Raw genomic sequence first — 27363 nt, forward strand, 5'->3', positions numbered from 1 at the left:
TTACAAGCATATAAAAATCACAGAATGGGGCTGGGTTGTGGCTCAGTGCTAGCACTTGCCTAGCATGTGTGAGGCACATGCTGGGTTCAATCCTCAGCACCACATCAAAAATAAATAAAGGTATGTGTCCATCTATAGCTAAAAAAAATAATAATTAAAAAACAAAAACAGAATGACAAGACTTCGAAGCTGGACTGGATGTGACTTTGTCTTTCCCAGAGAAAAAGTTATCAGGAATCCTGTCATGTGAATCTCAGTCATGCCTCACTGTAGCAATTTACTGCCCTGGTGAGAGTTCTCTTCTCCAAGTTTACAGAATATCAGAATCAAGGTTATGCCTACCAGTATGGTCAGTCTTCACCTCTTTATTTATATGCTTGGATGACAAGCACAGAGTATATATCAAAAGAAGTGGAGTGCCCTTCCCATGAGATAGTGATATGTGATTTTTTTTAAAGAGTGTTTAAAATGCAGACAGGACTTCATTTATCTCCCCAAGCGATATTAATTTAAAGTTTAAGGAATACTACTTCAAATTACACACCACATGGGTACCAAGAGCAGAAAGAAATTGCTAAACCATATGCTTGTAAATGCCATCTCTTCTCTCAAGAGAAAGATCATTTATATTTTGCAATTAAAGAGCAGAAGGTCCTTTCCCCCATAAAGGACTTTCAGTCAGGAAAAGTGCGGGGTGGAGAGGGCTTCCCAGGGGAGATTCAAACAGCAGCATTCAAGGACTCATTGGCATCTCCACCTTGTGGAACTCTGTTCCTCAAGCATTTCCTGATTAAACCCTGGAGAATAAGCTTTAATTCTGAAAAATGTAGTTAGCTCTTGTTATGGTAAAGTTTGTAAATGGTTCTGTTGAAAGTGAGCCTCAAGTAAAGAAATTGATGTTTGAGTCAACTTGGTTTTCTCCTCCCCAGCAGGCAGTTATGACATTGCAGTGTATGAGCTACATATGGTGCTCTCACTTTATCGACGGACATTGTTTATTATTTTGGTTAGAACAAATGGGTATGAGTTTCTAATTGCATAATAAACAGGCAGTAACCCTCAGGATTTAAGTACTGCTTCTTTAGTAATTTTTTAAATGTTTGGTGCATTTGAATCAATTAAAATGAATTAATCAAGAAAAATAATGTAGTTTCTTTATTATTCCTGGTAAATAAAAACATATGAGGTCTTATTGTACCTCCAACTAATAATTGTATGTGATACCATGAAAGGTACCATTTTCTGGTGGTGGATATATTTCTGTCCTCTCTTATACTAAGTCCTTGTTTCCCTGACCTCTTATTCTTTCCACCCACCTTGCAGGGACAGTTTGAAGGGAACATATTACCCTTGCCTTATCTTGTAGCTATAAGCAAGTTTAGACTTCAGGACTGTAACAAGAGTAAATCTCAGAACTCTTTGCTTGTTAGAAAATTCCACCTTAGATCTGGAAAAAGTCAGTTTGAAATCTCTTAGGTGAAAATCTTAAATTGGGATAGATCAGATACTGTCCTTCTTAGAAGGACGTGCTACCTAGGTATCTGTTATACCTGTCTTAGTGTAATGGACCTTTTTGAGGGAGGAGGGGCTGTGTTAGTGTAATGAATTTTTTGTCCTTGCCTTCAAGTTGTAATTAATTTTTATCTGTAATATATAGTCCCTCTGTTTGTCATTTCTGTCTTAGTCACTAAATCAGGTACTACTGGTTGTGGCAAATTAAAACACTTGTTCTCTGTTACATCAGCCAATTTATTTTGTAATTTTAACAGCCAAACTTATTGAAACATTTGTTTCTAGTTTTATTACAAATATAACATAATTATTATAAACTGTTTAAAACATCATGGAAACAAATGGCACACTATATAAAATTTTTCTACAACCTCAATCTATTGAATTACCCCTTATTAACAACTTAATATATATATTTCTGCATTTTCAGTGTCTATATTTTATTTTTTATTTTATGAGACAGGTTTTCCTATGTTGCCTAGGCTGGCCTTGAACTCAGAATCTTTTTGCCTCCATCTCCTGAAATAACTGGGATTACAGGCATGTGCCACCACACTCAATTTATATTGTATTTGATTTGTTTAAATAAAATAAGAGTTTACTATAGTAAAATAATTTCTTAGTATGTTTTTTGCATGTAAATACATATATTTAAGATTTTTTCAAGGTCATATATCTAACTTTATTCTAAATTTATTTTTAATTATTCATAATATTTCACTATATTGATGTATCATTATTTGACCATTTCCTTTAAATGGACATTAAGGGGGTTTTTTCTTTCTTTCTTTTTGTTTACAGAAAGTGCTGATGCTGACATTCATGTTTTTTTAATTTTGCACTCTTGTGTGAATATCCAGGTTATTTTTTGAAGAGAGCCAGTCAACATTTTTAAAAAAATAAATCCATATTTTTCTCCCATTGAATTGAAAAGCTACATTTATATAAATGACAAATTCCTTCATATATGTTTGTTTATTTCAGACTAATATGTTCTCAGGAGCTGTCCTTCTAATGTGACATTGTTTTGCTCTGATTTACAATTTTTTTTTTTTAGTCTAGTAAGCTGGCCCTTTCTTTGCCTTTTTTTTCTTTTTTCAGAATATATTCCAACTCACATATTTGTTCTTTCATTTGAACTCTCTTATGTCAGTTAACTTTAAAAATTCTTTTGTGATTTTGCCCTAGATTATTATTATTATTTTGGACAGAATGTCTTTATTTATTTTTATGTGGTGCTAAGGATTGAACCCCAGTGCCTCACACATGCGAGGCAAGTGCTCCACTACTGAGCTAGAGCTTTAGCCTTAAGATTATTTTTAATTCCTGGATTAATTAGAATTTTGTTTCTCTTCATTTTAGAATACTTCTTGATAAGGGTGGATGTAGCTCAGTGTTACAGCACTTGCTTGCCATTCATGAAGCCCTGTGTTCAGTTTTCCAGCACTACAAACAGAAAAACCTGCAAACTTATTAATAAATACAAAATTCTTAGGGATAGGGTTGTAGCTCAGTGGTAAAGCGCTTGCATAGCATGTGTGAGGCACTGGGCTCAATCCTCAGCACCACATAAAAATAAACAAATAAAGGCATTGTATCCATCCATAACTAAAAGTATTAAAAAAAAATTCTCTTAAGTTTTTAGCTTGAACAGGTATTTTTTAAAACTGTGTATCACGACCAAAGGCATTTTGTTGAATTTCATTTTCTAGAGATTCATTACAATAACATTTCTGTTCACAATATAAAGTATAATAAAACATCAAGTATCCGTTTTTCATGTGGTGATTTAAGAATGATTGATCTCTTTATGATATTGAGTCTTTTTATTCCAAAACAATGTATGTTTCCTTATTTATTTTTCTTAAATTCTTCAGTAGAGCCTGCACCTCCACTTTAGGTTGGTTATTTTTCCCATATTTTTAATTGATACATTATAATCATATGTAATGACAGGATTTGTTGTTATACATTCCTGCATGCACACAATATAACAATATAATTTGGCCAATAGCATTCCCCAGTATTTCCTTTCCCCCGTTCCTCACCCCATTCCTTTTCTTTGACTTTTCATCCTCTACCTGCCTGCCTTTTTCTTTTTCCTCTCTAGCTTCCATATATGAGAGAAAACATGACCCTTGAGATTGGCTTATTTTGCTTAACACAATGGTCTCAAATTCCATCCATTTTCCTGCAAATGACAAAATTTCATTTTTCTTTATGATCAAATAAAACTCCATTATGTGTGCATATCACATTTTCTTTATCCATTCATTTATTGATGGACGCCTAGACTGGTTCCATAATTTGGCTATTATGAATTGTGCTGCTATAAACATGGGTATGTTGAATTATGTAGGATAAATACTGAGGAGTGGTATAACTGGGTCATATGGTGGATGGACAGCATGTCTTTATTTTATTTTGTTTTATGTAGTGCTGAGGATTAAACCCAGTGCCTTACACATGCTAGCCAAGTGCTCTGCCACTAAGCTACAGCCCAGCCCCATTCCTAGTCTTTTGAGGAACCGATTTCCAAAGTGGTTGTACTAATTTCAGTCCTACCAACAGTTTAAAAGTGTTCCTTTTTATCTGCATCCTCTCCAGCATTTATTATTGTTTGTATTCTTTTTTTAAGTGTGCTTTAAAAAAATTCATTTGTTCATTTTTATGTGGTGCTAAGGATTGAACCCAGTGCCTCACACATGCTAGGCAAGCACTTTATCACTGGGCTACAACCCCAGCCCTCTTTCTATTCTTGATGTTTGCCATTCTGGCTAGAGTAAGATGAAATCTCAGTGTAGTTTTGATTTGCATTTCCCTAACTGCTATAATGTTGAACATTTTAAAATATATTTCTTCTTTTGAGAAGTGTCTGTTTAGTTCATTTGCCACTGATTATTATTTTTCTTACGTTTTATCTATTCTGGATATTATTCCTCTGTCAGAAGAGTAGCTAGCAAAGATTTCTCTCCCATTCTATAAGTTCTCTCTTCACATTCTTAATTGTTTCTTTTGCTGCACAGAAGCTTTTAAATTTGATGTCATCTCATTTGTTAACTCTTGGCATTATTTCCTGAGCTTTTGGGGTTTGACTGAGAAAGTCATTGCCTCTGTCTGTGTGCTGGAGTGTTGATCCTATGTTTTCTTTTAGGAGTTGCACAGTTTCTAGTCTAATTCCTAAGTCTTTGATCCCCTTTTGTTCAGCGTGAGAGACAAAGGTCTCGTCTCATTTCTTCTACATATGATAATCAGTTTTCCTTTGTTAAAAAGGCTGTCTTTTTCTGCAAAGTTTCTGGCACCTTTGTCAGGAATCAAATGATTTAATCCGAGTTGGTTTGTCTCTGTCTTTTATTTTGTACTATTGGTGTATGTTTCTGTTTTTATGCCAGTACCATGCAGTTTTTATTACTATAGCTCTGTCGAAAAATTTGAGGTCAGGTATTATGATGCCTCCAGCATTGCTTTTTTGGCTTAGAATTGCTTTGGCTATTCAGGGCTTTTTGTTCAAATGAGTTCATTTTAGCACTGTTTTTTTTCCCCCCCCCAGTTCTGTGAAGAATGTCATTGGTATTTTGATAGGAGTTGCACTGAATCTGTATATGGCTTTTGATAGTATGGTCATTTAAACAATATTCATTCTGCCTATCCATGAACATGGGAGGTCTTTCCATCTTCTAATGTCATCTTTAGTTTCTTTTTTCAGTGTTCTATAGTTTTCACTGTAGAGGGCTTTCATCTCCTTGGTTAGATTTATTCCTAGGTATTTTATTTGAGACCTTTGTGAATAGGATTGTCAGCCTGATTTTTTAGTCAGCAGATTCATTATTGGTATATAGGAAAGCTATTGATTTTTCTATGCTGATTTTGTAACCTGTTACATTGCTGAATTTACTAACTTTACCATTTCGGTGGAGAGCTTTTTTTTTTTTAATATTTATTTTTTAGGTGTTGATGGACACACAAAACACAATGCCTTTATTTTTTTAATATGGTGCTGAGGATCGAACCCAGATCCCGCCTGTGCTAAGTGAGCACTCTACCGCTGAGCCACAATCCCAGCCCCTTGGTGGAGCTTTTTGGTTCTTGTTAAGTATAAGATCATCATATCATTTGAAAACAGTGATGGTTTTACTTCTTTCTTTCCTATTTTTATCCATTTCCTTTTCTTGCTTAATTGCTTTGGCTAGAATTTCTAGTGCTATATTAAACAAATAGGAGTGGTAAGATTGGGCATCCTTGTCTTTTTCCAGATTTTAAAGGAAGTGCTTTCAGTTTTTCCCTGTTCACTTTGTTGTTGGCTTTGGGTTTTTCAGATATGTAGCCTTTGTGATGTTGAGGTAGGTTCCTTCTATCCCTAGTTTCTTCAGTGTTTTTGTCAGGAATGGGTGCTGAAATTTTGTCTGTATCTACTGAGATGACTAGGTGATTTTTGTCTTTAATTCTATTTATGTGATTAATTACATTTATTGATTTGCATATGTTAAATTATCCTTATATCCTCGGGATAAAACTCATTTGATCATAACGTACAATATTCTCTCTCTCTCTCTCTTTTTTTTGGTACTAGGGATTGAACCTAGGACACCTTAACCACTGAGCCACACCCCCAGCCCTTTTAATTCTTTTTATTTGGAGACAGGGTCTCACTAAGTGGCTTAGGGCCTTGCTAAGTTGCTGAGGCTGGCTTTAAACTCTGATCCTCCTGCCTCAACCTCCTGAGTGCTGGCACCACCATGCCCAGTGACAATATTCTTAATATGTTGTTAAACACAAATTGCTATTATTGGATCAAGAATTTTGCATATAAGTTCATCAGGGATATTTATCTGTAGTTTATTTCCTTGATGTATCCTTATCTGGTTTTGGTATGAATGTGAATTTGGAAGTGTTCATTCCCTTTCTATTTCATGGAATAATTTGAGGAGCCTTGACATTAGTTCTTTAAAGGACTGGTAGAACCTGTAGTAGAGTTTTATATTTCCTTTACATGTCCTGTGAATGTATTCCTAGATGTTGCATGTATTTAATAGTTATAAATTATGAATTATTTTACTTATATTTTCTAGCTGGTTTATTTTGCATGGAACAATATTATATATTTTCATATAGTTATTTGATGTGGTCATCTTAGTGAACTTCCCTTATTTTCTTTAATATTTTTTGGTTGATTTCTATGGTTTTTTCATGAGGTAGTTATCATCTACAAATAATGACTCTTTGCCCCTTTGTTTCCTCATCTGTTTATGTTTGATTTGGTTAATTGCATTATCTTTTGTTCCTAAAAAATCTTAATAGTGATAAGAGTAGTCATATCTCAATGTTTCTTGTCTTTTATTAACCTAAAGCTTACATCTTTTAGGCTATATGTATGTGTGTATCAAATTAATGAAGTAAACTTTTATTCCCGGTCAAAACATTTTATAAAGTTGATAATATTTACAAAGGTATTTAAACTTTTACAGATCTAATTATATTTTTTTCTCCTTTAATCTTTTTTTTTTTAAATTTTTTATTGTTGGTTGTTCAAAAACATTACATAGTTCTTGATATATCATATTTCACACTTTGATTCAAGTGGGTTATGAGCTCCCATTTTTACCCCATATCCTTTAATCTTTTTTTTTTTTTTAATTTGTAGTTGTATATGGACAGCATGCCTTGATTTGTTTTATTTAAAAAATGTTTTTTAGTTGTAGATGGATACAATATCTTTATTTTCTTACAGTGCTGAGGATCTCTAACTCGGTGCCTCACATGTGCAAGGCAAGTGCTCTACCACTGAGCTACCGCTCTAGCCTCTATTTGTTTATTTTTATGCTGTGCTAAGGATCAAACACAGTGCCTCACACATCCTAGGCAAACATTCTGCCACTGACCTACACCCCACCCCTCCTTTAAGCTTTTAACCTGAAGATGCTTTAAAGAAGATTGAGTATCCTTTGAGACTTTTTATAGTACCTGAAGTTCTTTTATCACACGAAGTTCAGCTACCTTTCAAACCATACAAATCCCACTCTTAGAAAAAGGGATGAGAAATGTGACATTAAAGAAAAGTGAAGGAATGAGTACTGCTCAGTTTCTCATTGTAGGTTGTGTCTTTGTATGTAAAGTAAAACTTCTATACAGTTTTCAGTCTCATGGGAGATTTTCTCCTGAGCTAGAATACTGCTCTCTGAAGTGGTTATGCTAATTTTCAGTCCTACCAACAGTGTATAAGTATACCTTTTCCCCCACATCCTCACCAGGAATTATTGTTATTTGTGTTCTTGGTGGTTGCTATTCTGATTGGAGTGGGGTGAAATCTCATTATAGTTTTGATTTGCATTTCCCTAATTGCTAAAGTTGTTGAACATTTTTTTTTCATTTATTTTTTTGGCCATGTTTATTTATTTGAGAAATGTCTGATTAGATCATTTTCCAATTTATTGATTGGGTTTTTTTGTGATAAGTTTTTTGAGTTCTTTATATATTCTGGGTATTAATCTCTTGTTGGAAGTAGCTGACAAAGATTCTCTCCCATTCGATAGGCTCTCCCTTCATGCTCTTCTTTCCTTTATAGTTCAGAAGCTTTTCAATTTGATGCCATCTCACTTGTTGATTTTTTTTTTTATTTTATTTTTTGAGCTTCAGGAGTCTTATTAAGGAAGTTGGTACCAGTGCCAATATGCTGGAGTGTCTACTCTGTTTTTCTTCTAGCAGGTATAGTATTTCTGGTCTAATTCCTAGATCTTTGATCCACTTAGAATTGGTTTTTGTGCAGGGTAAGAAATAGGGTTCTAGTTTCATTCTTCTACAATATGGATGTCCAGTTTTCCCAGCACCAATTGTTGGAAAGGTTATCTTTTCTCCAACATGTTTTTTGAGTCTTTCTCATTGCTGTGCCTGTGTGGGTTGTCTCTGTGCCTTCTGTTACGTTGGTCCCTACATCTGTTTTTGTACCAGTACTATGCTCTTTTTGTTTCTATAGCTCTGTAGTATAATTTGAAATCGAGTATTTTTACCTCCAGCATGGCTCCTTTTGCTCAGAGTTGCTTTGATTTTCTGGGTTTTAAATTCTTCCATATGAATTTTAGGACTTTTTTGTAGCTCTATGAAGAGTATCATTGGTATTTTGATGGGGATTGCATGGGATCTGTAGGTCACTTTTGGTAATTTGGACATTTTAGCAATATCAATCCTGCCTATCCAAGAACATGGGAAAGCTTCCCATCTTCTAGTGTCATCTTTAATTTTCTTTCTTCAGCGTTCAATAATTTTTATTATAGAGGTCTTTCACCTCATTGGATAGATTTATTCCTAGGTATTTCATTTTTTGAAACTATTGGAATGGAAGTGTTTTCCTGATTTCTTTTTCAGTGAATTCATTATTGGTTTAAATAAAAGCTATTGATTTTTGTGTGCTGGCTTTGTATCCTGATACTTTGCTGAATGTGTTTATCATTTCTAGATGTCCTATGGTGAATTTTTTTTTTTTTAAGGCAAGAGTAAATAGAGTAGGATTTATTTAAGTGAGAGGAGAAGAGAGAACTCTTACAATGCAGGAGTGGACCTGGCAGCAGGAAAAACCCCTCTGGTGGAGTTTTTTAATCTTCTCGATATAGGATCATAATCTGCAGTGATAGTTTGAATTCTTCCTTTCTTATTTGTATTCCTTTTATTTCCTCCAGTTGCCTAATTGCCCTGCCTAAAATTTCAAGTACTGTATTGAATAGGAGTGTTGAGAGTGGACATTCTTGTCTTGTTTCTGATTTTTGGAGAAAATGCTTTCAGTTTTTACTTATTCAATATGAGATCAGCTTTGGATTTCTTGTATATAGTCTTCATGATGTTGAGTTAAGCTCCTTCTGTCCCTAGTTTCTTCAGTGTTCTTTTTTTTTTTTGGAATTTTGCCAAAGGCTTTTCTGCACCTGTTGATATGATCATGGATATTTTGTTGTTAATTTTATTTATCTTGTGAGTTACATTTGTTCATTTGCACCTGTTGAGCCATCCTTGCATCCTTGGAATGAAACCAACTTGATCTTGATGTACAATCCTGTTAGTGTGCTGTTGAATAGGATTTGCTGTTTTTTTCATTGGTTCTTTTTAATTGTACATGTCAGTAGATTCCATTTTGATATAATTATACAAGCATGGGTGGATTTGCTAATAGTTTTATTAAGGAGTTTTGCATCTGTTCATCTGGGATATTGGTCTGTAGTTTCCTTTTCTTGATATGTTCTTATCTGGTTTTGGTATCGGGTGGTACTCGCTTTATAAAATGAATTTAGAAGTGTCCCCTTTTTCTATTTTATGGAATGATTTGAGGAGCACTTGGCATTAGTTCTTCATTAAAGGTCTGGTGGGGTCCAGCTGCGAATCCATCTGGGTCTGGGCTTTTCTTTGTGGGGAGATTTTATTACTGCTTCAATGTTTTTCCTTGTTATTGGTCTGTTTAGGTTTTCTACATCCTCTTGGTTCAATTTTGATAGGTTGTATGTGTCTAGAAATTTGTTCCAATTTTTTGGAATATGGAATATGTTTTCAAAATAGATACTACTGATCCTCTGGATTTCACTGATGACTGTGATATCTCCTCTTTCATTTTTAGTTTTATTAATTTGGGGTTTCTATTTCTTTTGGTTAGTTTGGCTAAGGGTTTTAGCAGTCTTTATCTTTAAAAAAAAAAATCTCTTTGTTACACTGATCCTTTATATTTTTCATTCTCTATTTCATTTATTTCTGCTCTGATCTTAATTATTTTCTTCCTTCTACTATTTTTTTTAGATTATAAAAACTTCTTCTTTAATCAAGGCTTTTAACATGGAACAGATTTCTCCAATAAAATGGAAAATTTCCAATACATTAAGACATAGTACATCCTAAGTCATAGTACATACAACACCCAGTAGGAAAAAACCAAAAACAGCAAGTTCACACAATCCCTATAACAGCCGTGCTCTGATTCCCAGATGCTCCCTCCATCTGCCAAGTGTGTTCAGCTGGATACAGAGCACCCTGTGGCTCCTGGGGTCACACCCAGCTAAGGCTCTGTGGTCCACAGAGCACTCATTGGCAGGGCGGCAGTGGCTCTATTCCACAGGCAAAGCAGTTACCAGCACATTCAAACAGGGTATTGAAATCCTTTAAATATCAAAGTGGAAAACAAGAAGGCAACATAATCATGTTACTAGAAAGATGTCAGAAAGTAAGGACAGCTGTGTAAAGCTCGAGGCTGAAAAGTGGCTCTCCAGCTTCACTTCTTTGGCTTCTTGGGTAGTGGCCGCGGGAACAGCAAGATGTGAGGTTCTGGTTCATGGATCATATAATGAACCATCCCTGACTGCTGAATGCCAAGATTGCTCCATTCATATTCAGATATCAGTGGGTCTTAGGTACTAGTTTGGCTATGTCCTTGGGCAACATAACTTGCCTGTCCATGACTCGATAGGCCCATGGATTTGTTGGTGTGTGCCTGTGGGCCTGACAGGAGCGAAAGGTTTCTACCACCAGGAGATGGTGGTTTGGAGCCCATTGTGGTGATTAGTGTCTATTTTTAAGGGACCCCTCAGTTCCCCTTCTCTGGGTCTTCCCCTCCCCCTGGGCAAAGCTGTTGTCTGGGCATTAGGTTTTGGTCCCGGTCCTTTTTGCCCTTCCTTCTACTAGTTTTGGAAGTGTGTGTGTGTGGGTGTGTGTGTGTGTGTTTTCCTAGGACCTTGCAGTGTATTATTAGGTTATTTTTTTGGGATCTCTGATTTTTATATGTAGGCACTCACAGCTATAAACATTCCTCTTAGCACCATCTTTATAGTGTCAGAGATTCTGGATGTTATATCTCTAATCTTGTTTGAGTCTTAAGAATTTTAAAATTTCTCCCTTGCTTTCTTTTGTGGCCCATTCATTATTCAACAGTGCATTGTTAAGTCTCTGTGTGTTTCTGTAGTTTTTCTTGTTGAAATATAATTTCATTCCATTATGATTTGGCAACAGTCAAGGAATTCATATATGTACATATATATGAATACAATTGTATATTTTTAATACAAATATAAACATGTATAATTAAAAATATTTTCCAAGACTTCATGTATTTGCTGACTTACTTCATGGTCTGTTTTGGAGAAAATTCCACAAGCAGCTGAGATGAAAGTGATTTTTTTAGTATGAAGTGTCTTTACTTGTTTTATGTCTGGATGACTTATCTATTAGTGAGAGAACTGTTAAAATCACCCAGTATTATTGTACTGGGGTTTGTCTGAGCCTTTATGTTGAGTAGTGTTTGTTTTATGTGGTTAGGTGCTCTGACATTTGGGGCATAGTTATTTACTATTGTTATATTTTCTTACTGAATTATTCCCTTTAGCAGTATAATGTGGCTTTCTTTATCTCTTTCCTTCTCCCATTGAGCCACCATGCTCCTTGCCTGCCACTTTGCATTCCTTTTATTAATTTTCTTCCTATTCTGGCATCCAGTTTGGTTTTTGCTTGGTTGCTAGCTCTCTGAGATGCCTACAGCTGTTTTTTCTACAGCCTTCCTACCTCAATATGCCGCTGCAAACTGTTGTTTTAATTCAGTCTTGGAGATCTGCTATAATATTGTGGATTCCTCTAATTTGCCATTTCTTCCTCCAGATAAAGATTTATGCATCTAGTATAGGTGATAAGATGCCTGCATGTTTGAGAAGAAATCTCAATATTTCACATTGCATAATAATAAAAAAAAAAAAACCATACATCATAGTGGAAGTTCAGAGCCAGTCCCAGTGGCATTATCTACCTCTCTGTAAAGCATGTGTCTTTCTTAATGGTCTCTCAGGTTTCTTCTCTCAATAAATATTTAAAATGAATGAACACAAAAAACTAATTTCAGTTACAAATTATTCTTTGATGATGTACCTTGGAGTTTTGTTTTGTTTTCTTCCCTCTATATAGGTGATAAAGCTGACTCTTAAGCTTCTTGTGTACCAATTTTGAAATTTCTACAATTGCAGTATTCATAAAATAAATGAAATACTTTTCACATAATAATTCTTTAACTATTGCTACGTAATTTAAAGCTTTCTAAAATTAATGGCTTAAGTGGATAATGATTTTATATTTAATACAGTTTTGTGGATCAGGAATTTGAATAGGGCCCAGCTGGGTTGGTGTGTGTCTGTACCACATGATGTCTGCTGAAGGTAGAACATCTTCACGTATCTATGCCCTTGACTAGAGGGGCTCTGATGACAGTGAGCAGGTTGTAATGACTTGACTGGGATCATATGTCTGGAGACTTGGTTTTCATTTCACCCAGGGTTCTTTGGTTCTTCCTTGGGCAGTATCAAGGCCTCTCATTTTCCATCTGACTTCTCCACATGATCAAGGTAACTCAGGATTCTCAATGGGCAAAAGCAGAAGCTGCCCAACTTTCTCAAGGCACAGTCCTGGAACCTCACTTCTGTGATCCCAGGACCATCCAAGATTCAGGGAGAATGGAAATGGAATCCGCTTCTCAGTAGGCAGATGGTATGTTTGTATAGGGAAGGGAAGAGAATTGAAAGCAGCCATTTTGGGGACTATCTATCCCAATAATAATGTATTTGTATGAACTTTTCGAAATTTCCATTCCTCCACATAAATTTTGATTCTCATGTTATATTCTGGTTTTATAGCTTAATTATCCTGATTTTATATCCAAGCTAAAACAAATTAAAAGACAATGTGGCAGAGTTATAAAATGTAACTTAAAAAACTATCTTCTAAATCTATGCCATTACAGGTGTGAAAATAGTCTCATAGAAGTTAAAATGTTTGTCAAAGGTCACATGTATAAGTAATGGCAGAATAACTTATAAAACTGAAGAAGTAAGTCAATACAGTTTCACTTTTTAGACTTTAAAAATATTTTTCCAGGGGCTGGGGCTATAGCTCAGTGGTAGAATGCTTGCCTCACACACGTGAGGCACTAGGTTTAATCCTTAGCACCACATAAGAATAAAATTAAATAAACATAAAAAAAATTTTAAAAAGTTGAAAAAATATTTTTTCCAATTCGAATGCTTATCAAAACAATTTGTGGCTTAAAAATTAACTTTATTCATGTGTGGTTTCAAAAAATATGCATTTAAGAAAGTTCATGTGTAAAAGCAGGTAGACCCCAACTACCAGGTTGTAAATAAGCTAGCCCAACTTTTTCCATTTAAGCCACGAATTGATAACTTTGTTAGCATCATTTACCCCTTTGTAAATAATACAATACATCAATGCCGCAGTCTGGCTGGGCACAATCAGGAGCCACTTGTCAAAAGAAACTAACTTTATTTTTAGAACCACTCAGGCCAAACAAAACAGCCTCTCAGGAAAAATCCTCAGAGCCCCAACTGCCACCACCGGCTTTCCACAAGCCTCTCTCTCCCACACTAGCTTCTCTCCACCTCCCACAATCCTCCTGCTCTTGAGGCCGATTGGCTGGGTCACGTGGGCGGAGCCAAAAAAGTCCCCCAATGAGCAGCTCCGTGGTCTGAAAGGGCAGGGAAACAGCCCAATGAGCATCACTGCAGAGGAGCCAATCAGCTAGATGTTGCTGGGGCCGCTGTGAGCCAATCATCAGCCGGCAGCTGGAAGTTTGCTGGGGCCCCTTGGGCTGTGGCTCTCAACAACCTTTGTAAATAATATTCATAATAGAATTATATCCTAAATGAATTTCTCGGTGGATATTTTGTGAACTTGTGGTCTAAGGGATGTAAACTATAATAGCCACCTTTACATTACTATAATTAAGTATCTGAAGCAGGCTCACTATAAAGGAGAGAGGTTTGTTTAGCTCACAGTTTTAGAGGTTCAAGGGTATAGCACTGGCTTTGGCTGAGGACCTCATGCCAACATTGTTGAGAATGCATGTTGACAAAAGAAATCACATCTTGAAACAGGGAAGCCAGAGAGCTGCTAGGTGATTCCAGGCTTGTTCTTTTTATAGCAGTCCTCTAGAGAGAACTGTCTATTGGTCTCTTCAGAACTACTTTAGTCCTGTCCCAGGGCAATGCCCTCAGTGACCCAAGGACTTCCCACTAGGCCCCACCTCTTAAAGGTTACATATCATTCCCACCACCATCATCCTCAGGACCAACCCTCCAACACATGGGCCCCTGGGGAAAAACAACATCCAAACCATAGTGTGTACCTACAACAACTGTTTAAATCAGTGGCTCTTCTCCAGCCTGCTCATTAGAATCACTTCAGAGTGATGATTCCAATGCCTGGGCTCCATTCCAGACTCATTCAATAAGAATCTCTCAGGGATGGGGCTCGAGCATTTTCCCCCCCTCTTTTTAAGTTCCCCATATAGTTGCTATGTGTGGCAACTCACTGAGAATCACTGGTCTAATTAAAATTATTTCTATTTGCTAATAAAAATTCTGTTTATTCCACACTAAGTGGCTATTTTCCATACCCAGCAATATTCTCTTTATGTCTCCACGTGAAAAAACATAATTAAAATGTAAATTTAGCAAATGAAATTATATGTATTGAGAAATGAAGAGCTGGAGAAACCTATTAAGATAGATATTTACATATGTACTATTAATGTTTATGATATATCAGTTGAAGAATTGTAAATTTCCCTTTTGAGCTAGTTAACCAAAAATCAGTCATTGTTTGGCAAGAGTTATTCTGTCAATAATTTGAGTCTTGGCCATGACCTAGACAAAATGTTAAGAGATTCATACCAGAGTGTGTTCACTAGGACTATGCATTGCATCCTTTCACCCAGACCGTGTTTGTACCTTCATCGGAATAATGGATAGTAATGTGAGCAGTCCTGGTAACAAGAATAGGATTCTGGAGTGAGTTTCTAGTAGCTTTCAGAATTTCCTAGCTAACATAAGAAATGAACATGTTATTTTGAACATCAGTTGGGTAACCCAGCAGAAAAAATGAAAAAAACCTCATCTGATCCTTTGTCTAGAGCATAGTCAGTTCTTGATCACACATTAGGGAGGGAGGGATTGGCAAAATGGCCTGTTGACCAAATCCAGGTCTTTTTTTTTTTTTTTTTTTTGGTATTGGGGATTGAACCCAGGGGCACTCAACCACTGAGCCATATCCTCAGCCCTTTTTTGTCTTTTATTTAGAGACAGGGTCTCACTGAGTTGCTTGGGGCCTCACAAGTTGCTGAGGCTGGCTTTGAACTTTCGATCCTCCTGCCTTAGCCTCCTAAACCACTGGGATTACATGTGTGTGCCGCAGTGCCCAGCTAAAGTTTTTTTTTTTTTTAATTTTAGTTGTAGGTGGACACAATACCTTTATTTTATTTTTATGTGGTGCTGATGATCGAACCCAGTGCCTTCCACAAGTGGGGCGAGCACTTTATCACTGAGCTATGACCCCAGCTCTCCAGTTCTTTTTTTTCTAATAAATAGTTTTTACTGAAACAGCCTTGTTCTGTGAGGCTATTTGTTGTCTATGGCTGCATTTAGGCTCCCATGGCAGAGTCGTATGGTTGTGACAAAGGCTGTATAGTGAACAAAACCTAAAATACTTTCTATCTGATCCTTTGCAGAAAGTTTGCCCTCCTTCTTATTGGGCCGTTGTCTTACACATTAGACTACGGTAGCACACATTACCTGCTATGCTCCTAAACAGAGTCTTTGAAGCTGAATTTGGTCCTTCATACACAAGTGACTTAGAGACATTTCAGTTTTGAGGCTGCACTGGAAGGAGAGGGATTTGTCCTGGCAATAACAGGAGGATGCTGCTAGTCCTCTGACGCTCCTACCTATTATAAGGAGACCAGGAGCTCTCTCACTTACCTGAGTGGATGTCTCTTTGCTAGCTGGTCCTTCCCTGTTCTCCTACATCACAGTCCTTGCTGTTGATTCCTTTGTTGGGGGCAGGCGTGTGATAGTAGGTAGCTTCAGGAACTTGGTCTGTGAAGCTCTTCATTGTAGTTGTAGGACAGAAAGGCTGTTTTTACCTTGCAAATAATGGATCTGGATATGGAAGTTTTAAAGCCTTGATTCTGGTCCAAGTAGAGAGTTCATGAAGGTATAGATGGCCACTGGGGAAAACATCCGGCTCAATTCCCCTAGTGTCTGGTGCAACAGAGGAGTAGCTGAGTCACCTCTGGGCAACCAGATCTCTCTCCACCGGGGGCACTGAATGCTAGTAAAGTCTCCATATAATAATGGAAGAGAAGTACCTGCAAATACATTAGGGGCTTAAAATATAAGTATTTTTAGCTTTCTAAAATCATAAATCCCCTTTCTAACATGTAAAACTATTCATCAACCTATAACCTTTGATTTTCAGTTACTTTGTAGAAAGACATTGCGTATAAAAGCAAGGAAGTGCCTATAAGTGAAATAAAATGTAGTGAGGTTCTGGTAAACACTAGTAACCTAATCATCAGAGCTACAAGATTGAGATGGAAATTAGTCTTTATTTTTTTTAGTTGTAGATGGACACAATACCTTTATTTTATTTATTTACTTACTTTTATGTGGTGCTAGGGATTGAACCCAGGGCCTCACATCTGCAAAGCAAGAGCTCTACCACTGAGCCACAACCCCAGCCCGGAAATTATAGTCTTGAGAAAAATTCTGGAGTTCTTCTTTTTTGGGAGGGGCTTGGATACTACTGTAGACTTTCATTAATGTCAAGTTATTTTTGTGATTTCAGAAGATTACTTTTTGGAGAGTATTTAAGATGGTTTTACACCAAAGTATCTTCTGTGAAATCTGATAATTTTATTTATTCTGTTTGTTAATTGAGGCCTAGATCTATGCCTGGGTGTATCTGGGTATAGTTATGCTAAACCATACAAATAAATGTATGTAAAATAATGTTGATTTTTTTTTCTTTTTCCTGCGGGTACAATAAGGAATGTGGGACCTGTACTTGGCTCAGTTTTCTAGAATGTGATGGTTTTAATTGCCTGAATGTTTGAAGATCCTGGCATTTTGCTTTTCCACTGTGACAAGGCCTGAAAGTAGGTTGAGTGTTTCTCAGAATAAATCAGTTAATAAAGCAACCATTGATGAGTGCTCTCTCATGTTAATTTTTTGAGCACTTTGAACTTTTGCTTAGTTGTGTTATCAGGTGGCTTTCTGAGTGCACTGTCTTCCATGCTAACTCTTACCCCTTCTTTGTGTGCTAGATCAGTGACTACCGTCTGTTCTACAAGATGAGTAACAGCCACCCTCTTCGCCCCTTTACTGCAGTGGGGGAAATTGATCATGTGCACATTTTGTCTGAGCACATCGGTGCCTTGTTGATTGGGGAAGAATATGGTGATGTCACATTTGTCGTGGAAAAGAAACGTTTTCCTGCCCACAGGGTAATTTTAGCAGCCAGATGCCAATATTTTCGGTAAGTGTGTAATGTTTTCTTGAAAATTTAAGTTGTGTGTAGAAAACACTGGTATTTTCTATTCTGAAAAATATGCACCTAAGCAAACTAGCAAATTGTAGCAAACTTTTAATTCAGCCTCTCTAAGAATTTCATCTTGGTAGACTTTTTAAAATTATTATTAGTTTTTAGAATCACCTTTTCCTTTAGGAACCATCTTAGAGTTAAGGAGTTTGAAGGCTTCCCAGGCCAGACAGTACCCATTGACTATTTTTTAAGATCTGAAGAATATTTCTTAGACTGAGTCTTTTCCCCCCACTACATGGGATGACATTTATTGTATTCAAATATGTACATGCATTTTTGCTTTAACATTTGTGACCAATAGTGTATAAGAACAATGCTAGTGGCCTTAGCTTCTCTACTGGGACCTGCACACAGCAGGAGTTAGGTGTTTATATAATTTTTATTTGATTTTCAAATTAATAGAATTATAAAATAATTTAGTGAACCTGAATAATATTCATGCAAAATACAAAAGGATATAGATGATTTCATTGTAGTCTGTATTTCTGCAATTTTATATTCAAAACAGTAAATGAACTTTTTTTTTTAAACAGAATTCCTTTAATTTTGGATTGTATGCCTTTCACATCACTGATTGGCAGATAGACTTCTTGTAATTTAGGTAATACTCAGCTTCCAACCTGCTAATGAACATGTATGCCTCTTGGATTCGGACTGCTGAGGCCTAGGACCTGTAGGTAACTTGAGAGATCTGTAAGATGAGTAAACTTTTAAACTCAGTTAAAAGAAACAAATAGGGATGGAGACTAAGTTTCATAGTTATATTAGAACTAAGACTAAACAAAATATATACTTAATTAATGTAAAAATCCCACATAAATACAGCTATTGTTTTTATTAGATCCTTTATTTTCAGATTATACTGATCTCTTAATTACCCTTCATTTTACTTATATTAGTTATAAGGGAATTGTCTCTGAATTATTGACTGAGTGATAATGTATCTCTGATAATGGACCTTATTTATTTACAAATAACAAATGGTCCATAGAATTATAGATTTTTCCTAAGAAGCTGATCTAAAAATGGAGAGAGGCCCATGCCTCTAAAATTTTAGTTGCCTTCTAGCGAAAATGGCACATTAGCTTTTATAAGATCTGTCTTGACTCTTTCCTGAGGTACAGGAGGTGAGTAAGGAAGGTTCCATATTTACTGTGAAAAGTTCCCTTTTATACAGTTAACTTGTCCTTTACTGGGAATTGACAGACTCTTGTGACAGCAATTGTGAAGGTGCTTAGGCCTCTCCCAACTGCTGAGGGTTAACTGTTTTGCATAAGACAAACTAAGATGGCAAAACAGCAACACCCAGATTCACACATGTTGTAATAAAGTGTGTCTCTTGGAAATATGTGTTCTAGCTAGAACTGCTAGAGTCCCTTATGAACATTTTCAACACTTCCATCTTGTTGAAATAAAATACTACTATAGATGAAATCAGGAGCTTAGAAAAGACGGGAGGAGTTTTGTTACAGATTCCTGTTAACATTCTCCTTTTCAGTTTCCTTGATACCTTAGCCAACTCATCTGACCTTGACCAGGTCATTATTTGTTATCAGCCTCTGACCTCTGCACATTTTTCCTTTTGTGTATCTTTAAGTTTTCTTACTTTTGGTCCACTTACTACTATTAAAGTGTTTTTTTTTTTAAATTTTTTTTTGTAGTTGTAGATGGACAGAATGCCTTTACTTTATTTGTTTATTTTTATATGATGCTGAGGATCGAAACCAGTGCCTCATGCATGCTAGGCCAGCGCTCTACCACTGAGCTATAGCCCCAGTCCCTATTAAAGTGTTTTTTAAGAGTCTCCTCCTGCCGGGCATCATGGCACACACCTATAATCCCAGCAGCTAGGGAGGCTGAGGCAGAAGGATCTCAAGTTTAAAGCCAGCCTCAGCAATTTTGCAAGGACCTGAGCAACTTAGGGAGACCCTGTCTCTAAATAAAATATAAAAAAAAGGTCTGGGAGTGTGGCTCAGTGGTTAAGTGTCTCTGGGTTCAATCCCCAGTGGGGGGAGAAAAAAAGGTCTACTCTTCATTAAGTCAGAATTTTTCAGCTTTATGTTTAATATTTTTGAATATGTATACCTTGCAGTTTACAGTATTCAAAAATAATTGGAACTAACTGTGGGTATCTTTGGGGTTATCAGTATATTCTTAAACTCAAATACTTTTTAAAAATTGGGAGGTCATATTGAGTGAATGCAGTGTACTTCCCTCACTTTTTCTTAATGTCTCTCTGAATATCGAACCTTTGTAATATTTGATGACTCATTGGCTAAACTCAGAGCTGTTACCAAGACTTTCTTGGATAGATTCTCATTGAAAACTATTCTTGTGCAAAATAAACCAAACTATCAGCAGTCAGGAGAGGCCTAACCGCTGTCACAAAAGCCTATCAATTCCCAGGTAAGGACAACCTAACTATACAAGAGTAACTTTTCACAGTAAGCATGGAACCTTCCTTACTTGTCCGCTATATCTTGGGAGAGAACCAAGATAGATCTTTCCAAGACAGTACTTATCAGTCTCCATTGGTCTTTGTAATGGCTGCATAGAATGTTATGTCATCATTTTTCAGCCATATTCAACCATGTTCCTATTGAGGTTTCCCCAGTGTTTCAGTATATATTCTTTTGTATTTACCTTTACTGTGTTATTTCTCTATAGTTGATTCTTGAGAGAGAGATTACTGACTTGAATGGTATACACATTTCAGATTTCAATTACTAAATTACTTTCTGAAAATGGAGGCCCATTTTTATATACTCTCAAAGCAGTGCAGGAAAGAACCTTCTTATTGCTTTCGAAGCTCTGGATATTAACCAGCTTTCTAATTTCTACCAGTCTGACAGGGGAGAATCACATCTGATTGTTGTTTTTAATTTGATCTGGTTACATCTTTTCATATAGAGATTTAGTTTTTAAACTGCCTATTGATTTTTAGCATCTTTATATTGATTTCATTGTTCTTCTTAAAGGATGACTTCCAATTTCCTGTTTAATCTTAAGCTCTCAGGATAACTCATTAGTTCAGTTGTTTATGAAATTAATTCAAATGGTTTTTAAATTCTTCTTCTTCTTGCTTTAACAAATCATTTAAAATATTACTTTTCATTTTTTCACCTGGATCTTTGTGCCATTAAACAAATGTATGTTTGTATAACACTGATAACTATTATTTCACATATTTTGTAGCAAATCTTACTGAGGCTTTCTTCCTGTGTTTCTTCTCTGATGTGTAGAGCGTTGCTGTATGGTGGAATGCGGGAGTCTCAGCCTGAAGCAGAAATCCCTCTTCAAGACACCACTGCAGAAGCATTCACAATGCTACTCAAATACATCTACACTGGGCGGGCGACACTGACAGATGAGAAGGAGGAGGTGCTGCTGGACTTTTTGAGCCTGGCTCATAAATATGGATTTCCAGAGCTGGAGGATTCTACCTCTGAGTATCTCTGCACCATACTTAACATTCAGAATGTCTGTATGACTTTTGATGTCGCCAGTCTCTACTCACTTCCCAAGTTAACTTGTATGTGCTGCATGTTCATGGACAGAAATGCTCAGGAGGTGCTCTCAAGTGAAGGTTTCCTCTCCCTTTCCAAGGTGTGTTGTTGTTTGCAAGTAGTTTGTAGGCATGCATTGTTTTATTTATATGGGTACAGTGGCAATACAATAATGAACTAAAAACAAAAAATATAGAACCTCTTTGATACCAATGATATCTGTCTAGCCACTTGCCTCTGCTTGCTGGGACTGTAGATCAGAGAAGAAGAGAAGCTAATTGATTCTGTTTTCTTTTAAGAGTCTTCTGGCAAGTTTTATGTGCAAAAGAGACTGTGCTGTTGGGTGATTATTTTCAGGATGATGACAGCCAAATAGGGTCCTTTGTGGTACTGCATACTACTTCTTGGTTTTGTATTTCTCTGACGGAGAGTGCAACTAATCATTCTTTGTAAAAAATAATAATAATAATAATATATATATATATATATATATATATATATGTATATATTTTAGTTGTAGTTGGACACAATACTTTTATTTTATTTATTTATTTTTATGTGATGCTGAGGATCGAACCCAGGGCCTCACATGTGCTGGGCAAGCACTCCACAGTTGAGCCATGACCATAGCCCTTAATCATTTTTTTAGCAAGAGGGAAAATTGATGTATTTAAAACACTGCTTTTTTTTTTTGGCTGGCTCAAAATTCACTATCATAGGTAGAGTAAAACTATTTTGCTCAAGTCTTTCTCTGAACCCTCGGTAATGGTTGTCTCTCCTAGGACTTAAATATCTCTAATGAAAAGAAAAAAAAAAACCTTCAAAAAGCTGCATATCTTGGTTTGAGTGTAAACTATGATTTTTATAATCTTACTTAATTTTAAAGGCAGGGATGTTTGAGGGTTACGCCGGTGTTGGTAGAGATTAGTTTGGAGATCCAAGAATCAAAAATATGGTAGTGCAGTGATACTAAGATTAAAAGATTTTAATTTTCAAATGCCAGATGTATCTTATTGATTTACAAGTGTATGTTCTCCTAAAGAACTTGTTATGTTTTGAGAGCTCTTCACTTGGTCACTTTTCTTCCTGCTATTTTAAAAAAGACAGGTACAGATGTATTGGAGAGACCATCTAGTAGTACAAGGTACCTGGGCAGGAAGGAAAGGTGCTACCATCCTTTCTTATTATTAAGGCAGCCATAATAAGCAAGTGGCATAAGGAAAGATGAAGGTCAGAAGGAATTATCTAAATATAAGTGATATCTGCAGTTCTGTAAAGCCTAGGCTGATTGATTGTACACATGGTTGGTCTCTATCATAACTGGATTTTTCCTTTTTTATCATTTTCAGACAGCACTTTTAAACATTGTGTTAAGAGATTCATTTGCGGCTCCTGAAAAAGATATTTTCTTAGCCTTGTTAAACTGGTGTAAGCACAACTCAAAGGAGAATCATGTGGAAATCATGCAGGCTGTGCGTTTACCTTTGATGAGCCTCACTGAACTTCTCAATGTTGTGAGGCCCTCGGGACTGTTGTCTCCGGATGCCATTCTGGATGCTATTAAAGTACGGTCGGAGAGCCGGGATATGGACCTCAATTATAGAGGCATGCTCAGTAAGTACCTGGTTATCCTAAATTCACCAGAAGTTTTATTTGCATCTTTTGCCATTTGTAGCTACTCACTACAAAACCATAGTGCAGGTATAAATGGTATATGTAGGGCTAAACATCTCTAGTTCCTATGGAATATCTTTCCTGTTATTATCTATGAATTCTTCCTGAGATTTATTAGACCCCCACATGAATATTTCTAGTTATTCCTGGACAAATTTCATCTATTCCCCAGAATATTAGAAATCATTTTTCTGAAAAGCTGCTTTGCATCCTAAGACCTTTCTTCACTTCCACCATCAGAGAAGTACTTAGTACATGCTGTGTATATATTTTGGTATTACAGTCATGGAGATTCTAAATAACAGCCCTGATATTTAACATTGATACGGCATTTTCAATACTTATGTGGTAAATTTTTTTATTAGTGAAAATAATAGTAATTAACACTTATCAAATGCTTACTGTGCAGTGAGAACAGGTCCTTCCAACCTGACCATTTAGATTTCATAGCTCTTTGTGAGGTAGTTCTTATGTTTAACTAATTTTACAAATGAGGAAGCACAGAGACATTAGTAACTTGCCCAAGGTCACACAGAAAAACAAGGAGCGAAGAATCAAACCTATGTAGTTTGACTTCAGAGTCTGTGTAAGTAACCACTAAATTATGCTGCATAAGTGTAAAAAAACAGTCTCTACCTTTGATCCTTTTAATTTCATTGTGATATAAGATATAACTTGCAGGGAAACTTAAATACAGTGTCCAAGAGGGTACATGCTATGCCATTTCAGAGAGTGGCTTAGAATGAGGGAGATTTCATGGAGCTTATGAAGCTCAAGTTTGATTTGAATGGCATCAGTTTTGGGTGAATTTCAGGTGGGAATACCAGTGAGGCTAATTAGATAGAGGTTAGAGCATTTGAGGGGCCACATCTAGAAGAGCCTGATTAGAATAGAAGGCTTATGGGGCTAGAGTTGTGGCTCAGTGGGTGGTAGAACACTTGCCTAGCATATGTGAGGCACTGGGTTCTATCCTCAGCACCACATAAAAATAAGTAAATAAAATAAAAGTATTATCTATCTATAACTAAAAAATAATAAAAAAGAATAGAAGGCTTATGTTGATTAATAATAAATTATGTATAGGTCATTTCAAGCCAAATCATGGAAGTCTTTGAAACTGCTTGGAATGTCCTTGTTATGCATGGGGAGCGCAGAGGGACAGCAGCAGGTGCACAGTTGAGGTCTGGGCAGATTGATCTGTGGTGCTGTCCTTGATGATTTGGAATAGGGAGTAACTGAATTTAGGAAGACCAGTGAGGTCTTCCTAATCTTAATCTGTACACAATTGATAACAGTGTTATACCAGGTGATGTCAGAAAAATGGAAGATAATGGATGTATAAGAGGGATATTATGGAAAAAATCAGATTTTAGTGATTCAAGGGATTTAAAGTTGGGTACCAAATTTAGGATAAAGTTAACATATTTTTTCAAATTGAAGAAGCCAGAAATTCTGAGGCATTATTATTTTATGTACCACCAAGAAAGAAAAGAATACTGCCAATTAAATCATGGCACTCTATGATATCCTAATTTCAGAATTGTTGAAATTTGAAAGACATTCCTTAGAGTTAATGAAATATAGGCTGAGCTTGGTTTTTGATTTATTGCATTTGAGGGTTTCTGGGACATTTAAGCTGTAAATTCTGTCTAATGTTAGTCATTTCTCTGAGTGATCTCTTCCTTGACCATGGTGTTAGACATGCTTGAAATACTGATTGATCTTAAACAGGTATCCTTAGCCTGGATTCATCTCCTGACTCATCAGATCTAGATTTCTTTTCACTAGGCATAGACAAAAAGTATTGATTTTTTTGAGGCCAGACAAACTTTATTTCTAATCCTGAATAAGTCATTTACCAGTTATATGATCTGGTAATAGAAGAGTTTTACTTTTGTATCTTCTACTACTGTTACAAGAATTAATTGAAATAAAGTGTACAAATAATGTGCAAAAATAATGTGTGTATAGAAAGCTCAATATAGAAAGCCATTGTTGTAGTATTGATATGTTCTTCCTCATCTCGACATCTGTGTGGGAGTTGTCCCATTGATCACATTATTTTAAACATATTTGTTTACTTGTCTTGATCCTTGAAGGCAGAGATGATCTTTGTAGATCTCATTGATCTTTGTGTCATTACCATTTAACACACTGAATAGCATATAGCAGACTCTTGGTAACTGAATTAAAAAGAAATATCTGATAGGAAGTGGAAACACATTACTGTTGTTTAGGAAGCAGTCAAAGCTGATGATAAAAAGAATTGAAACTGGACTAGAATATAGAGAAAGAAATAAAAATCAAAGTCTGAGACATGGTGAAGACCTATGGCTAGGGGCCATAAGGTAGAGAAGGAAGGGTTGGAGAGATGGAGAGACCACTGAGACAGAGGACTGCCACAGAGACTGAGGGGAGAGCTTTTATATGAAGGGCGTGGTTTATGGCATCTTGTGATGCTAGGAGGTCAAGGCCAGTAAGAATTGAGAGGAGGCTTTGGCTGTAAAGTTGTGAGTTGGTAAGTAGTCTGCACGGAAGCCTGGCTACACAGGGAATTAGGCCATGAATGTTTGAACAGACAGCAGATAGGATGTGTCAGCTATCTGATATGTGGGGTAAAAGGTAGTAGAGAAATACTGTGGTAGTGGCAGAAAACAGGTTGGGAGGGTCCAGGAAGAGGTGCTGGCTGAGGATCAGCCTTGGATGAAGTGTGGGTGGATGGAGGGTGGGGTAGTAGTTAATTTTAGACTTTGTAAATCCTTGTTGTTGTCTTCTTTCTTGTGGAAACTCCCTGCCATCCCTTCTTGTTCTAGATTTGATCTGAGCTGCTGATAGGACCTTGGAAATGGATTTGTTAAGGGGACAGGCTTAGGACATGGCTGCAGGAATGAGGCGGTACTTTGGACATTTCACATAGTTACTGGTAGCTTGGATTTGCTCAGCTGGTACAAATATGTATAAGATCTGGGTTGTAATAAACCCATGAGATTACCTGTGAAAGGCATAATCAGCCAGGAGAGGCACTCGGTTATAGAATGATGCACTTACTATGATTATTGTTCATCAATGTTCAATTCTTCATGTTGGAGTAATTCAGAGAGGGGAGCTCCAGGAACAGATAATGTAAATGTTTGGTAATCTTTTATCTAGCTTCTAAACTTGAATAATGATTAAATAGCAAGCTGTTTTTTTCCCTGACTTTTCAAGTGTTTGAATAGTAAAATCAATAATATAAATACTAAGGAGGCATAGCATAAAGATGTTAATTATTTTCTAAGTCGTTATCCAAAATCCACATCATCGTTGTTGATGTTGTTATTATTATTTAAATTTATTTTTTAGTTATAGGTAGATAAAATATTTATTTTTATGTGGTGCTATGGATCGAATCCAGTGCCTCATGCATGGTAGGTGAGTGCTCTACCTCAGAGCCACAACCCAGCCCTAGCATTATTATTACTTTTTAAAATATTTAGTTTTTAGTTGTAGTTGGACACAATACCTTTATTTATTTTTTATGTGGTGCTAAGGATCAAACCCAGGGCCTCGCACGTGCTAGGTGAGTGCTCAACTGCTGAGCCATAACCCCAGACCCCCTAGCATTATTTTCTATCAAATTTCTTCAATTAGGAGAAAAGTTCTAAAGTTTCAGAATTGTTTCTGATGATTTGAAAAGATAGGTATACTTACTTTGGAATTATTGACAGAATTTATTTGTTTGGTTTGCTCCTCCCTGGCCCTATGTTTTGTGTCTTTAGGGACTTTTTATGAAATGGAAGGAGGTCCTACCTTGGGGACAGGAGCATGGACTCTAATGCTTTTTCTCTGAATTCATTATATTTGATTAGTACAAGGTTTAATTCTTAAAGCTGCATGTCCTGAAGCTTTTATAAAATTAAAGAGATATTTTTTCCTCCTTAAAAAAAGAAGATCCAGGGGATATTTTTAACTTACCAGTGATGACTGGTCTTTCTGGAAAGTAGTTTAGACTAGTTTTATGCATATATAATGATGAGCATTTATCTATACAGCTGGGAGAGAGAAATTAACTTTTTAATGAAATTATTTTTTTTCCTTAGGCTATTTGAAATACTTGTAACATCTCAACATTTGGTTTTATCTTGGCTATGGAGAGATTTCTGTCTTGAAAGTTAGTGCTTTTTCTATTAAGGCTGAGCTACTTTGTTTTGTATATATCAGGCTTTACACTTTGGGAAAGAGAACAGTAATTTCTTGTTTCTGCCTGTTTATAACAGGGAGCTTCATCACAAAT

At 36.2% G+C, this 27363-nt stretch overlaps 1 protein-coding gene across 1 annotated transcript in view; it reads left to right on the forward strand.

Annotated features, from left to right (window-relative positions):
- The window catches only part of Btbd9 (BTB domain containing 9), a 402739-nt gene that overhangs the window by 25093 nt on the left and 350283 nt on the right, over positions 1-27363 (forward strand). Inside the window, exons 2-4 of the mRNA XM_027943588.2 lie at positions 17633-17844; positions 21153-21516; positions 22766-23030. Coding sequence (XP_027799389.2) covers positions 17660-17844; positions 21153-21516; positions 22766-23030 — 814 coding nt within the window. The 5' untranslated portion in view covers positions 17633-17659. The remainder of the gene's footprint in view (positions 1-17632; positions 17845-21152; positions 21517-22765; positions 23031-27363) is intronic.

The sequence above is a fragment of the Marmota flaviventris genome, chromosome 6, assembly GCF_047511675.1.
Source record: "Marmota flaviventris isolate mMarFla1 chromosome 6, mMarFla1.hap1, whole genome shotgun sequence".
In the NCBI taxonomy this organism is placed as follows: domain Eukaryota; kingdom Metazoa; phylum Chordata; class Mammalia; order Rodentia; family Sciuridae; genus Marmota; species Marmota flaviventris.